Here is a 16,189-nt window from a genome sequence, read left to right as displayed (position 1 = left end):
CCCGCCCAAGCAGGATGAATGAGTTCAGCATGAAAGTGGACTGTATATAAAAATGAATTTCCGGGATGGAATCAACAGGCTGATGTGTTTTGGTCATATGGAGAGAATGAGGGTTGAATTGCAGCACCATTACACAGAGGAAGAGTGAAAGAGTTGAGAGGGAGAGGGAGAAAAATCACACTAAGATGAGGTTGAGGAGACCCTCAGAAACGAAAAGATGGGAAGATTAAAGGAAAAAAAGCAACGCATGAAGTGGTAGATCAGGGGTGTCCAACTTTGGACTCTTAAAGGCTTGTGGACATCAGCTCCCAGAATTCCCCAGCCAGTCATGTTGTCTAGGGAATTCTGGGAGTTGAAGTCCACAAGTTTTAAAGCTGGACCACCCCTATGGTAGATGAATCTAGAGCCAGGATGTTTTGCAAGAATAGAAAGCTACGGAGAAATACAATGAATGCTCTTGTCTGGGGGGGCGGGGGTGTGTGAAAAAAGTTTTATTTTCTTTTTTCATGTCTTATCTTTCTTTGGCTTTCTCTTCTTTTCTGCACTCCTGCATCACATTCCTTTCCCTGGAAGGAGACATATATGACAGGCATATATGTGTATACAACTATCTCTACAAAGATGTGGTATACCGTATTTAAAGTGGTTAACATGCATTACTCGTCCTAACCTTTACAACAACCTTGTGTATCTTGTCTTTTTTTTTTTAAAGTATCTTTGCGTTGACCTGTGTGGTGCACTGTCTCTTTAAGGCTCTTGACTCAGCAAATGGGAGCCTATAAATTAGTTCCTTGGCTTTTTTTCAGGTGATCCATTGTCTTCTGCTTTCTTTGTGTCCTTGGGTTTCGGATAATAAATGTTTCCTCCCTCGACAACAATGAAAAAAAAAGCTTTGGGAGGTGTTTTGTATCTGCTTAGCTCTTCCAGATTAACCAGTGGGAGATCCTGGTTGGATTTCTCTTTACCTTGGCAAAGATTGAGCACCATGGCTTTTGTGACATTGTGGTGAGGAAAAGAATTCCCTTTGTGCTTCACTTAAGCTGGGGAGAAGATGCTTCCAATCAACAACAAAACAAGAACATAGAAGAGAAACTCTTCCAAAAAGATGTTGAGACTTTGAAAAGAGTGCAGATAAGAGCAACCAAGATGATTAGGGGACTGGAGGCTAAAACATATGAGGAACAGTGGCAGGAATTCAGTATGCCTAGTTTAATGAAAAGAAGGACTAGGGATGACATGATAGCAGTGTTCCAATATCTCAGGGGCTGCCATAACCTATTCTCCAAAGCACTTGAAGGCAGGACCAGAAACAATGGGTGGAAACTAATCAAGGGGAGCACTAACTTAAAATTAAGGAGAAATTTCCTGACAGTGAGAACAATTAATCAGTGGCTTGCCTTCAGAACTTGTAATGCTCTATCACTGGAGGTTTTAAGAAGAGACTGGACAGCCAGTTGTCTGAAATGGTAGAGGGCCTCCTGCTTTAGCAGAGAGTTGGACTAGAAGACCTCCAAGGTCTCTTCCAACTCTGTTACTCTTGGCTGGAGGTTCCAGTGATCTCAAATAGGATGTTTTAATACTCTGGACAACCTGTGTTCCTAAGGGATTATGGTTTGTCACACAGTCAGCTAGATGTTTAGACCGGATTGGGCATTTTTATCTACCTATCAAGTCCTTTCCAAGGATCTGGGACAGAGAAACATGTATCTTTGATGGTATTTAGTTTAGTTTAGTTTATTGTCATTGCACCTCGTACAATGAAATCAAACACCATCTTCAGTGCACATCATGACCATGAAAATAAACACAAACACACATCCTTCACCCTCCACACATTGAACCGAAAATCCCCGACACCGAACCAAAACTGCACTATACAGCAGAATTCAAAAGAGCTACTGCCCTGGGATAGAAACTGTTTTTCAGCCTATTTGTCCTTGTTTTTATTATCCTGTACCATCTGCCAGATGGTAATAGTTCAAAAAAAGGGTTCCCAGGATGAGATGGATCTTTGAGAATGTTTTGAACTTTCTTAAGGCAGCGGGAGTTATAAAGCTCTTCCAAAGAGGGGAGAAGGCAACCAATGATCTTCTGGGCAATGACTTTAACCCTCTGGAGTGCTGTCCTATCTGCCCCTGTGCAACTGGCAAACCATACAGAGGTGCAGTATGTTAAAATGCTCTCTATGGAGCAGCGGTAGAAGGTCACCAGCATTTCCATTCAGTTGTTGTTTCCTGAGAAGTCTCAGGTAGTATAATCTCTGCTGGGCCCTTTTGACCAGGGCTGCAATGTGAGCACCCCAGGTCAGGTCCTCTTTTATGGTAACACCCAGAAACTTAAAACTGGCCGCTTGCTCTACTCAGTCTCCGTTGATAAGCAAGGGCTGGATGTCTGATCTGTTCCTTCTATAGTCCACTATAAGCTCCTTGGTCTTATTGGTATTGAGGACCAAGTTATTGTCTCCACACCATGAAAGCAACCGGTCCACCTCATCTCGATAGGCAGACTCATTCCCCCCCGCCCATAGATGAGTCCCACCACTGTTGTATCATCTGCAAATTTAGTAATAGTATTACTAGCGTGAGTGGGAATGCAGTCATGCACATAAAGAGTATAAAGCAAGGGACTCAACACACAACCCTGTAAAGTATTATTAAAGATATTGTTGGAGGATGTAAGCTGTTCCAAGTAAAACTACCTTTTTAAATTGACCAATGATGATATTTTGCAATGCCAATGTTTTTCAAGTGGTTTTCTAGATGTTTTGGGATGGTACACAAGTCACGTATCGTTATTGGTACTACCTTTGCTTTCTTTTCCCCACAGTTGTTCTACTTCTATTTACAGATCTTTGTATTATGATTTTCTCCAGTTCACATTCACTATCATATTATCCCAATTATTATAGGGAGAGTCTGTTTGAGTGTATCCCTTTTTGAAATAACACACATATTTTTTTTTTAAATTCAATCCATTCAGAATAGAACTGGAAGGTACCTTGGAGGTCTTCTAGTCCAACCCCTTGTTCAAGCAGGAGATCCTATACCATTTCAGAGAGGTGGCTGTCTTATCTCTTCTTAAAAACCTCTAGTGATGAAACACCCACAAAGTCTGAAGGCAAGCCATTACAACGGTTAATTATCCTCACTATTAGGAAGATTCTCCTTAATTCCACGTTGCTTCTCTCCTTGATTAGTTTCCATCCATTGTTTCTTGTCTTGGCTTCTTGTGCTTTGGAAAATAAGACGGTCCTCTCCTTTTCTTTGTGGCAGCCCCACCAAATACTGGAACACTGCTATCCTGTCTCCCCTAGTCCTTCTTTTCATTAAACTAGACACACCCAATTTCTGCAACTGTTCTTTATATGTTTTAGTCTCCAGTCCAGTCCCCTAATCATCTTAGTTGCTCTTCTCTGCACTTTTTCCAAAGTCTCAACATCTTGTTTTGTAATGTGGTGACTAAAACTGGACGATGTATTCCAAGTATGGTCTTACTAAGATTTCATAAAGCGGTACTAGTACTTCACGTGATTTCACATGACTTGTGCGAATATTCCTAGAAATGTGACTGCAGCACTCAAAATGGTTAGTTTAGATCTGTGTCTGATGATATGAGATCTATGTCTGATCATCCCTTTATTGGTCTCATTGGCTGGGGCTTTTGGGTGTTGTAGTTCAGCATTATCTCAAGTTAAATGAATTAAAAAGACAAAACCTTACTGAAAACTGGGAATGAGGTGCTTCCTTTGAGCACTTGGAATTCCTGTTCAAGCCTCCTGCGCCAATCAATCTGTTCAAACAAGACCTTCTGAAGTTCTTCTAGACCAAAGAGGGAAAAGAAAAAAGAAAAAAGAAATAATTTTGTGAGCATACTGACTCTTAAGACCGAACATTCACAATTACAAAGGAAAAATATTTTTGGCAGCTTAAGGGTGGCTGCACCATGCCTTGAGCAGCTTTGGATAGGTTCTGTGCAGAAATCCATGAATACAAATCAATGCAATATATTATTTTAAAGTATTATAGCCCAGTGTCGTGTATTGATTGATACATATGCATTAATCTCAATTATAGCCACACAAAAGGTCCATATATTATTCATATGTTGCTTGTCAAGCTTAAAATATGGTTGGGAGTAAAAAACATATATTACCCTTAATTGTCTTGATATTCCGCTAAAACAAAAGTCAGCCTCACTAGGAGATTTGTATCTATTTATCTTTATAAAAATCCCCCACCTTTTTTACCTTTTCCCATGTTTTCCATGTCCTTTTTCAAAGAATGGGGTGCGCTGGTTTCCTGGATTGGGTCACCTGAATGAAAAGAGAATTATTACTATAGAGGAATTATTGAGTCTGTCATTTGCTCCTCTATAACTGTCTGGTTTGGCACAGCAGCCAAACAGGACTTTCACAGACTTCAGAGGATAGTCAGGACTGCAGAAAAAAAACAACTGCAAACAGCCTGCCTTCCACTGAGGATCTGTACACTGCAATGAACCAGAAAAAGGGCTGAGAAAATATCTACAGACCCCTCATGTCCTGGACATAAACTGTTTCAATTTCTCCCCTCAGGATGCTGCTATAGAGTATTGCACACCAAAACAATTAGACCCGAAGATTTTTTCCCCCGCATGCCATCGCCCTGCTAAACATCTAATTCCCTGTGCACTGTCTTAGGCCCAAAGGTAGTAGGCTGTATTATTATTATCCTTCTCATCTTCTCATCTTTCTTACTACCATCTCCTATTGGTATGATTTATCACTTGTTGTATTTTATGATTAATGATTGTAGCTATGATCTATGATATATCACTTTATTGTTCGTACATGTATGTACAGTGAGAGCTGGTGCACCAGAGACAAATTCCTTGTGTGTCCAATCACTCTTGGCCAATAAAGAATTCTATTCTATTCTATTCTATTCTATTCTATTCTATTCTATTCTATTCTATTCTATTCTATTCTATTCTATTCTATTCTATTCTATTCTATTCTATTCTATTCTATTCCATTCCATCCCATCCCATCCCATCCCATCTATTCTGTTCTTATTTATTTGCACCATGCATCAGGCTACATTTGATCAGGTAAAGTGTTTATAGTAGTCCTTGGGAAGGGTTCAAAATAATTAAGACAGTAGCTAAATTTTGATCACACAATTGTGACCACCGGCTTAAATCGTCTGATCTTTTTCTCCCAATATATCATATTGCATTCTTGTGAAATAGCAAAACATGCTCAGAAATGCTGGTTCTGTTTAATCCAACTCTGTATAACTCCAGAGGGCAACATGCAAATCATGCATATATATATTTTTTTGCAGAATCCATCTTAAGTGGCAAAGATCTCTACAGGGGGAATTTCAAAATGGCCACGGAGGCAGCCAGGATAGATAAAAGATTTACACCCTTCAAAGAGAAACCAAAACATTCTTAGGTGAAATTTCAGGAAAAAAACCAACAAGAAATATAACAATTTAATAAGATCTGTGCTTGTAGTAGCAAAAATAAATTTTGCTCAATATTGGAAGAAAGATTCAGTTAATATTCTACTGGGAACCTATACTTGAAGAACAGACAACAATGTAAAAACTAACAGTATAAATACACAATAGAAATTTTAACTGAAAATGTAAGCAAGGATGGTTATTCTTCATACAATAACATCACACAGCAGGGCAAATACAATTCCAAGCAAAGTTCTAGTGGTTAGGCTTAAATGTCTAAAATAGGGCACATTAGTGGTTGTGCAAGTTATTAGAAACCGAATAATTCCTTTTCTTCTTTTCTTTTTTTTCCTTTGCAGCTATTTTGGGTATTTTAATTTTTGCTAAATATAATTTGCTTATCTATTTTTCCCATTTTATTAAGAGATGATAGATAGATAGATAGATAGATAGATAGATAGATAGATAGATAGATAGATAGATAGATTGATAGATAGGTAGACAGACAGATAGTGACAGATACCTGTCCGTCTTATCTATTTCTCTTTATCATCTATCAATATCTGTCTATCTATCCCTACCTATTAACTATCATCTCTCTTCTATCTGTCTGTCTGTCTGTCTGTCTGTCTGTCTATTATGGAATAGAGACTTAATTCTAAACAACCAGCTCAAGACTGAAACCTAGTTTGAGATAATCTGCAGCAGTTTCTTCTTTCTAATGTTATAATATTGGATATATGGAAGATAGTCCTTAACTAGTTGTTAAGTGACTTGTGGCCAATTTCACATCTTTTTGCCATGGTTCTTAAGCAAATCCTGCAGTTATTAAGTGAATAATGTGGTCATTAAGCGTATCTGGCATCCCCCATTGACTTTGCTGGTTGGATGTTGGCTGAGAAGACCAGAAATTGCAACCATTTACCCTGGTTTTCTGTAACCAAATTTTGAGGGATGCTGGGATGTTCATAACCATGAGGACTAAGTGTTTTTTTTCACTGCTGTTGTAACTTTGAACAATCACTAAATGAATGGTTGTAAGCCAAGGACTTCTGGCAGATGTAAGCAGACTGTTCAGTACAGTACCATTAAGACTAGAGTTTTTTTATTAATTAAATTGGTGGATTAATCCATTAGAGTCTGAATAACTGGTGAAGGCCAATGTTAGTTACTGTTGCTGTCAGTCATAAACATATTTTGGCTCATCAAGAGAAGCTATCTCTAATGTGTTACTATTATAAATGAAAGGAAATGATCAACAATTACTCTATATTGCTCTGTTTTTTCTTTTAATAACGGATGCCTGCTTTGTTTATTAAATTCTAAAATGATCTTATGTTTCCATCACTTCATGATATGAGATGGCATTCCTCTTGAAGTTCAGTAATATATATTTAAATATAATTGATGGAGTAATTAAAAGGAAGATGCTTAATCAACTGGAAGTTGTTAATGGGTTGGTGGCTCATATTTCAATGAATATGAAAGATATGAAATTTCCTTCCTGTCTCCCAAAGCCTCAATTAACATCTTCCTTCTTTCAGGTGGAAAAGATTCACAAGGGGTTAGAAGAACCTCACGTCAAAGGATAACCGTGGAGAAAAATACAACTGTCTAATTTTTGAAGCAGCACGGAACTGTCTATCACACCAAACAATAATTGGTCCAAGGTACATTCTCCAAAAATTTCCCTTTGGTTGAATGTAAAAGTACTCCTGGACATACAACCATTTGTTCAGGGACCGTTCAAAAGTATAATGGCACTGAAAAAAGTGTCTTTACAACCATTTTTCATACTTATGACCAGTGCAGCATCTTCCATGGTCATGTGATCAAATACCAGGCGCTTGGCAAGGGTCTAATATATATGACAGTTGCAATGTCCTGGGGTCATGTGATCACCTTTTGTGACCTTTGAGAAGTCAATGGGAAAGCCAGATTCACTTAACAACTGTGTTACTGTCTTGAAAATGCAATGATTCACTTAACAACTGTGCCAAGAAAGGTTGTAAAATGGGGCAAAACTCACTGATCAATTGCCTTGCTTAGCAACTGAAATCTTGGCTCATTTGTGGTCATAAGTCAAGGACTTATGCCTGTATTGTAGTCTAATAGCAAAACATTATTGTGGCTACTACTAGATGTTCTCAACCAGATCCTACCAGCCCAGGGACCAGTGTTTTTTCAACCTTGTCAACTTTAAGACGGGTGGATTTCAGTTCCCAGAATTCCTCAACCAGCCATGGAGTTGAAGTCCACCTGTCTAAAAGTTAAGCAACACTTTGTGGGGTTAATTCTCCAAATTCCAGTTATCTTTTGCTGATGATAGCTAGGAATTCTGGGATCCACAGCCCCAAGAAATCCAGTGCTTGATCCTAGGAATAGAAAACCCATTTTAATGGAGAAAAGAGGTAGGGAACATAACAAAGAAATAAATTTACTCAGTGTTATTTAAGATACGTAGAAGGAGGGCCATATCTATAGTGTTTACTATAATTTTGCAAAGGGCTGAACAATTCAGTGTGCCTTCCTAAGTCATAAAGTACATACTATCTGTTTTCTACTGGCTTTAATTAATGTGGAGTCTCTTGTCACGTGAGCTCATTAGATACATAAATCAATATTTAAGATGCTGAATTCTACCAAATCAGATTTATTGGTCACACAATTCCTAACGTTGCATACTCGAGGTTTCTTCAGTCTTGGAGTCTCTGTCAGATTTCCAACATGACTAAAAACTAGGAATCCAATAAGGATTTAAGATCTGAACTGCAAAAAGATACACAACCACTAGAGGGCAGCAAATAATTACAGTAAGGATCTCGTGTATCTGGGCTGCCATCTAGCAGCCATAAGATATTTGTAGCCCAAACGGGATATCTCTGTAGTGAGAGTGTTCAGGTGATACAGGTAGTTGAGTCTAACTGCTAAACAAGACAGTTGTTAAGTGAGTTTTGCCCCATTTTACAACCTTTCTTGCCACAATAGTTAAGTGAATCACTGCAGTTGTTAAGTTAGCAACATGGTTGTTAAGTGAATCTGGCTTCCCCATTGAATTTGCTTGTCAGAACGTCTCAAAAGGTGATCACGTGACACCCCTCCCCCAGGGACAAAGCAACGGTCATAAATATGAGTCAGTTGCCAAGCATCTGAATTTTGATCACACGGCCGTGGGGATGTTGCAACGGTTGTAAGTGTGAGTGCTTTTTCAGCGTTGTTGTAACTTTGAATTGTCGTTAAATGAATAGTCGAGGTCTACTATATGTCTCCTTCTACATTGCCTTTGAACATTACTGTTATTACTTATTATTACTTAGTAAATTTATATGCTGTCCATCTCACAGTTTTTGGCAACTCTGGGCAGCTCACTCCTATGGCACTTTGGTTTTGCAACTCGCAGTGGATTCTGCCTTATAAGAGTTCATCATGTCATAATAAATGCAGTAGTTGTTCATGTGCTACCGGACTATTTACAAGATAACATTATTTGTCTTGTAGAGTTGGAGAACAGGAATGAGACAACAGGCAGAACATGCATTCAATCTCCCAAAAGCAAATGACTATCTCAGTCTATGCCGGCTGCACAAAATATGATTTGGGGTATCTGTGGAGATTCTCAGTCATCCAGGTCATAGTTTTTCGTCTTCAAAAGGCACCTGGACTATTATTTTTTTCCTTTGAGGAAAAAGAGGAAAGTGTTTTGCAGATAAACTGATGAAGCTTTTTGGATAAGAAGTGAAACATTTTCTTCTTCCACCTCAAGGGAAAAACCACACAGAAGAAAAAAAAGCACCTTTGAAATAAAATGGGATGATGATTCGACAAACAGAAAAAGAGAGGGAGAATATGTTATGACTCTGTAAGCTTTTGAAAGCATCAGTTGTGTCTCTTGCAGTAGTCCCTGGCCCTTAAAAGCTTACTACCATCTAAGTAGAATTAAAGATTTTGCAAACTCTCGGATATATTTCTGTATGACTCGATGTAACCGATCTCAAATAAATAGGGCAGACAGATGGATGATAAATATCCAGAACGGCGTTTCTAATTTCAACAAAGGAGAATATTCATAGCCCAGAGTTGAACTATGGGATCCTTGGTGCTCTCTGAGCTTGGTTTTTCTCTTGCAGATATTTCGTTACTCAAACGAGGTGAAGTCATCAGTGTCCACCTAATTTGGCAAATGAAATGTCTGCAAGAAAACAACCGGCTCAGAGAGCACCAAGGACCTCTTGCTCCTTATTTTTACTCAGTCTTTAGCTTATCATAACATGGCACGTAAGAAATTAAGCAACACCTCCAATCCCATTAATAATTCCCTCCATAATATTTTGAAACTTAATATTTTTGTATTTGTGTGTAATAGTTTTGATACGTAATATTTCTGCATCTTATGATTTATGATTTATCACTTTGTTACTTTTATGTACACTGAGAGCTTTTTGTACCAGAGACAAAATACTTTGGCCAATAAACAATTCCATTCTATTCTATTCATATTCTATTCCATTCCACCTTACCCCATTCTAAGGTTGATTTCTCTTCTGACAATCCTTTCACTTTATTTAAAAGTCTATTGTTTCCTCTTTCCCTTTCTTCTTTCAGACTTTTTTTTTTTAATTAAAAAAAATCAGGAGAAATCTTTCCTATCATGCACTCCTTGACCAGCCAAACCCTGGTTTCTGCAGGCTGCTTTGTTTGGTGTTTTTAATTCCGAGTTTGCAAAGGTTTCCCTCCTGCTTTAATGCCCAAGATTTGAGACCCAATTTTTGCAACTGCTTTCCATTATATCCCATCTCTCTCTCCCTCCCTCCCTCTCTCTCCCCCTCCCTCTCCTCTCCCTCTCTCTCTCTCTCTCTCTCTCTCTCTCTGGCTTGCTTTCTCTGTCTCATTTGACAGGCAAATTTGCAGACGTAGCCCGAGGATAACAACCTCGTTTGACAGTCAATTAAGCGTGAATAGTCAAAGCCGAGACAGTTTGCATTACATAAATGGAAAATTACATTCCCTCCCTCCTCCCCCCTTTCGTCTTTTCTGTCTCCCCTGAAACAAAACCTCTTTCCTTACAACCCTCCCTGGCAATACCCAACTTAGTATCAAAACTTCTAATCACGTTTTTTTTCCTCCCCTTCTTCTCTCCCTCCCTCCCCTTCCCAAAACCCTTGGAGACATTTAGCAATCAGTAAAAGGTGGTTCCATTTAATTTGTATAATGTAATTTTTGTCAATGTATTATACATTTTGTGTAGAGATCATTATCACGGAGATAATATAAATGTTGCCTTAGATCTCATAAAACACCTTTAATGTCTCTCTGACAGATATTAAAAGCAATAAGCTGTGATCCTTTTTAATGGAAGGTTTCAAAGAGAACATTTCAATTATTGTCATTTTATGCCGTTCCCCCCCCCCTTCCCAGCCTGCTCCATTGTGTAACCTGATATATTTCTGAAATTTCTTGCTAAAATATGACCCGCAATTAATATTCTTATTGCTATTAACACAGTGCCACCCCAGCTTATTTGTATTCTCCCCTTAGTTATTCCATCTATTAAGGGTTGTTCTATTTTTATTTTGTGGGGTGGGGACAAAAACAAACCCTACGAAATATTCAGTCGTTTGATTAAGAATTTTCAAGAGGAGCTTCTGTGCATGCCAAGTAGGGAAGAGACACCGCGGAAATCAGTAGGCTTACTTTGAAGTAAACACGTGTTCTGGGTTTGATTCCTGCTCCTTTCGACACCCACCTGCTATATTTCTCCAAAAGTCCCCTGGACGTTCAGCGTCTGTGATGAAAAAACTGTGTTCCTTGTTCTTATCTAAGCACAAAGAAAAGGAGGAAGAAAAAGTAAATGCAGGCAGTCCTTGACTTACAACAGTTCACTTAGCGACCATTCAAAGTTACGATGACACTGAAAAAAGTGACTTATGACCATTTTTCACATTTACGACCGTGACAGCATCCCCAGGGTCACGTGATTTACATTTGGATGCTTGGCAACTGACTCAGTTTTATGGCGGTTGCAGTGTCCCGGGGTCACATTAATCCCCTTCGGCCAAAATGTTTGACAAGCCAAGTCCGTGGGGAAGCCAGGTTTATTTAACAACCGTGTTACTAATTTAACAACTGCAGTGATTCACTTAACAACCACGGCATGAAAAATCATAACATGGGGGCAAAACTCACAACCAATTTCTCACTGAGCATCATAAATTCTGGGCTCAGTCGTAGTTGTAACTTGAGGATTACTTGTATTGGCCAAAACAGAGAAATCTTAACATTTCTGTTGAAACTGGAAGAAGAGATACTCAGAATGAGAGAGGTGTTATACAGGTAGTCCTTGATTTACAACGGTTCATATGTTTTTATTTATTTATTTATTGAATTTATATTGCCGCCTATTCACCCATGGCGACGTGAGGCGGCTTACAGAATATGTAAAACCATATTTAAAATAAAAAAAACAATAAAAACTAATAAAAATAATCAAATGAGTAAAGTAAAATAGAACAAAATCTGGAAAAAATAAATAAATAAAATAGTGACCATTAGAAGTTACAGTAGCACTGAAAACAGTGACTTATGACTGCTTTTCACACTTACGACCGTTGCAGCATCGCATGAACAAAAACTCAGGTGCTTGGCAACTGGCATGTACTTAGGAAGGTTGCAGTGTCCCAGGGTCATGCGATTCCCTTTTGCAACTTTCTGACAAGCAAAGTCAATAGGGAAACCAGATTCATTTAAGAACCGCATTGGTAACTTAACCCCTGCAGTGACTCACTTAACAACTGTGGCAGGAAAGGTTGTAAAATGGGGCAAAAGTCACTTAAAAACTATCTGGCTTAGCCACAGAAATGTTGGGCTCAATTGTGGTTGTAAGTCGAAAACTACCTGCGTTTCATTGCGGATGTCTTATTCTTCACATACTAATTAGGTTCATACGACACCCTTACTCAGATCAGTTAGAAATCTAGATGTTATACTGGCACAGCCAGGGTGAACAGGTTTGTCCGGGAAAGTTAAGATGGCGGCTGCGATGGTACAATGAAAGCACTGCTACAATCGTCATCCCGCCTCTGGAAGTTGTGAGTGGTGCTCCGTTAGTGGAGGAGCACCCACCTCAAGAAGAAATTGGACAACCATTTGACCAGAACGGTACAGTGTCACCTGCTTGATCAGGGGTTTGAACCAGTGGTGGGATGCTGCCGGTTTAACAACCGGTTTGGTGAGTGCGTGCTTCGCGTGCGCGCTCACCTAAGGTGCTTGTGCGCAGCGCTGAAAATGGGGCATTTAGAAGCTCGGCTGCTTACTTTCCAAGTCAGCAATGGTAAGCAGAACAGCAAGCGGGGAGGAACCAGCTGTGCCTCGTGTTTGAGATGAGCTGCAAAGCAAGAAATAAAGGACAGGATAGGGCGGGATGGGCCAGCTGACCATCAGAACAACCGGTTCGTGTGAACCAGTCTGAACCGGTAGCATCCCACCAATGGTTTGTGTTGTGAATCAATAAAAGTGAATAACCTAAATGCAAATTAGGGGTTGAAAACCTGCACACTTGATTGGTCCTTATACAACAATTTGGGATTGGGCCAGAACCAGTCCCTGATTGGCCACTTTTTGGGACTGTTCTTATTGGTTAGTAGTTTGAACTGATTGCACATTTTCATTGGTTAATAAGGCAGCAGCTAACCCTATAAAAGGGTTACTGCTGCCCATAGTATTGCTCTGTTCCATTCTGATTCCTGTTATTATTAAAGAGTTGAAGTCACTGGTCAGATGTCTGGTCTCCGTTATTCTCCATACTTAACAGTTTGAACTAGAATATCTCCAAGGTTCCCTTCCATCCTTGCTTTTTCTGCATTTTGTATCTTGACTTGATTTGACCACGCCTTGTGGATAACCCTGCTAAGTGTGGCCAGGGTTAAACTAGGTTAATCTTGTAAACCTACGCTGTACAGGTAGTCCTCGACTTACAACGGTTCCTTTAGCAAACGTTCCAAGTTACGGCACTGAAAAAACGTGATTTATGTCCCTTTCTCCAAACTTACAGCCCTCGCAGCATCCCCGTGGCCATGGGATCAAAATTCAGATGCTTCACCACTGGTTCATTTTTTATGACGGTCGCAATGTCCCGGCGTCACATGATCGCCTTTGGTGATCGCCTTTGGACAAGCAAAGTCAAGGGGTAAGCTGGATTCACTTAACAACCGTGTGACTAACTTTAAGAAATGCACTGATTCACTTAACAACGGTGGCAAGAAAAGTCGTAAAATGGGGCAAAAATCACTTGACAAATATCTCACTTAGTAACATGAATTTTGGGCTCAATTGTGGTCGTAACTCGAGGACTACCTGTGTACGACTGACTTACAATGCACCACAAATGAAGGTCATTTGGTCAGTGAGTGGCTCATATCGCACGAACCCAGAAAATGGGTTAATTCAGTGATCTGGTTAGGCATCTTGTGTAGGCAACTATTATGAGGCTGAATTTCTCCTCCTCCTCCTCCTTCTCATTTTCTCATTAAATATAAATTAGATCAGGACAGAACAGCTCTATTTATCTATAAAAGAGATAAAGAGAGAAGCTAGCTATCAATAAAAAAGAGATGGAAAGCTGTATCTAGCTGTAAAAAATAAACGTTAAAAGATGGATACAAATGGAGAAATAGGTCTCTTCTCTTAATATCCTTCATCCCCATCCCATATACATACACATATACACAAACACACACAAACACATGTTGTTTAAGGTTCAGAATCTTGACACTAAAACTTTTCAGGAACTACACAGCAGGACCAAAACAGTTTGGGGGTCTATTTTAGGGGATGCAAGTCCATTTTGCTCTCTGCTGACTGCACCCCAGGGGTGGAAACACAATAGGAATCCATTGCATTGCCTTGCCTGAGAAATTATCTTCCTTGGAAGAAGAGAGACTGACGGGATGGGCTTCCTTGCTTTTCGGAATCTGCCGGCATGGAAAGAAATAAACAACAAGCAAAAATTAGATGGAAGGAAGGAAGAAAGGAAGAAAACAGTCTCCCACCCCCAATTATTAGTGATTAGAGAACATTAGTGCTCTTTCTCTCTCTCTCCCTCCCCCTCCCTCCCCCCCTCTCTCTCTCACACACACACTCCCCCCCTCTGTCTCACACACTATGTATATGTGAGAGAGGGGGGAGGGAGAGAATAACACACCCAGGGTAAATCTCATATCAAGATTTGTGGTAGTTTTCATTGGGAGATAGGGTCATTTCTTGAGTACCCAACTAGTACTCAACTTGTAACCTAACATATAAATCAAAAGCTATGAAAGGTGACAATGGTTGGATCCTGATGGTGGGTTTGAGCAATCTCACTAATGTCAATGGGAACCTTTTTTTGAACTGAAAAAGATCCACTTCCAAGATCTTTTTTTTCCTCCCAATGTACTAGGATTTATGTTGTAATGGGGTGTGAGAATGACCTTGGGAAACAGAAGGAAGGGAAGGTACAGGGATAATCAGATAAGAGAAGACACAGCTGACATAATGGGCAGAGGAAGAGATTCAGAAAGGATTCTGAAGTTGTCAGTCTGCAATAGAAATGGTAGGAGATTTGTACTTTCAGCCTTACAAGATTATGTTAATCCTTACAACAGAATTAGTTCACCTGGCATGTTTCTACCTGGTGGTTCTTAAGATTACCAGATGTTGTCCACCAACTTCCAGATCACCACCAGATGGCAGCAAAGAGATGGCCATTGTTTGCCTTTGCTGGCATCAAGAGGTTGTGTGGATGTCTGCAGGCCAAGTCTGATAAGCCGACATAACTATTGGCTCCGCTGGATGCAGAGATGCTGAGAGCTGTCCTTCAAAAGAGGTGAAGGTCATTGCATTTTAGAAGAGTAACCATAGTAGGAAAAATCTGAGGTTCCTTAGAGATTGCTCGAGTCCATCTTCTGCTGTGGCCAGAGTTGATGGAGGGGTATGACCTCCAAGTGGAGAAAGTTGCAAATTCTCTTGGATTTGAGGGTCCTGGTTAATCAACCTAGCTGTATTGCCAAGGGTTTCTTTGTAGGATTTGGGCACCAGATTTTGGGAGATGAATTGCAGTAGAGTTTATATGTCAAACTTATGTTTTCATGATATCAGTGCACATACAGGTAATTTTTCTATCAACTGTATAGAAATAGCCTTTCTTTCTTTCTTTCTTTCTTTCTTTCTTTCTTTCTTTCTTTCTTTCTTTCTTTCTTTCTTTCTTTCTTTCTTTCTTTCTTTCTTTCTTTCTTTCTTTCTTTCTTTCTTTCTTTCTTTCTTTCTTTCTTTCTTTCTTTCTTTCTTTCTTTTCTTCCATTACAGCTAGTCTTTGTTTAGTGACCATAATGGTGACTGGCAACTCGGTTATTAAGCAAAGCATTCACTAAGTGAAACAGCCACTGTGCTGTTTCTTCCTTTGGCTTTCCTTTGCTTTACAGACCCGTGAAAGCCATAAAGGTAAGAATTGGTTGCGAAGTTACTTTTTCATCACCAATGTAACTGCAAACAGTCACTAAGCAAGGACTGTATACTTTTTCAACTTCTCCATCTAGTTTTCCTCCCTGAATTGCCCTGATGATCTCCCATCTAAGTCTAATCCGTATCTCATATACTTAGCTTTTTTTGAAATCAGTCAATCTAGATGTTGACACCTTCTGTCGATTATAAAGTTATTTTGGGCAATCGAGAGGTAGACAGTTGGCTCCAGACATAACTAAAGGAGACCC

The 16,189-nt window shown here is 39.5% G+C and overlaps 1 protein-coding gene across 1 annotated transcript in view; it reads right to left on the bottom strand.

Annotated features, from left to right (window-relative positions):
- SKOR2 (SKI family transcriptional corepressor 2) overlaps positions 1 to 16,189 on the bottom strand; it is a 53,337-nt gene that overhangs the window by 10,902 nt on the left and 26,246 nt on the right. The window contains 4 exon segments of the mRNA XM_087958643.1: positions 3,720 to 3,818; positions 4,247 to 4,312; positions 11,191 to 11,262; positions 14,350 to 14,413. Coding sequence (XP_087814769.1) covers positions 3,720 to 3,818; positions 4,247 to 4,312; positions 11,191 to 11,262; positions 14,350 to 14,413 — 301 coding nt within the window.

The sequence above is a fragment of the Notechis scutatus genome, chromosome 2 (assembly GCF_049901735.1).
Source record: "Notechis scutatus isolate UNSWTSFEM ecotype Mainland chromosome 2, rNotScu1.2, whole genome shotgun sequence".
Lineage (NCBI taxonomy): Eukaryota > Metazoa > Chordata > Lepidosauria > Squamata > Elapidae > Notechis > Notechis scutatus.
This window is presented reverse-complemented; position numbering and strand designations above follow the sequence as displayed.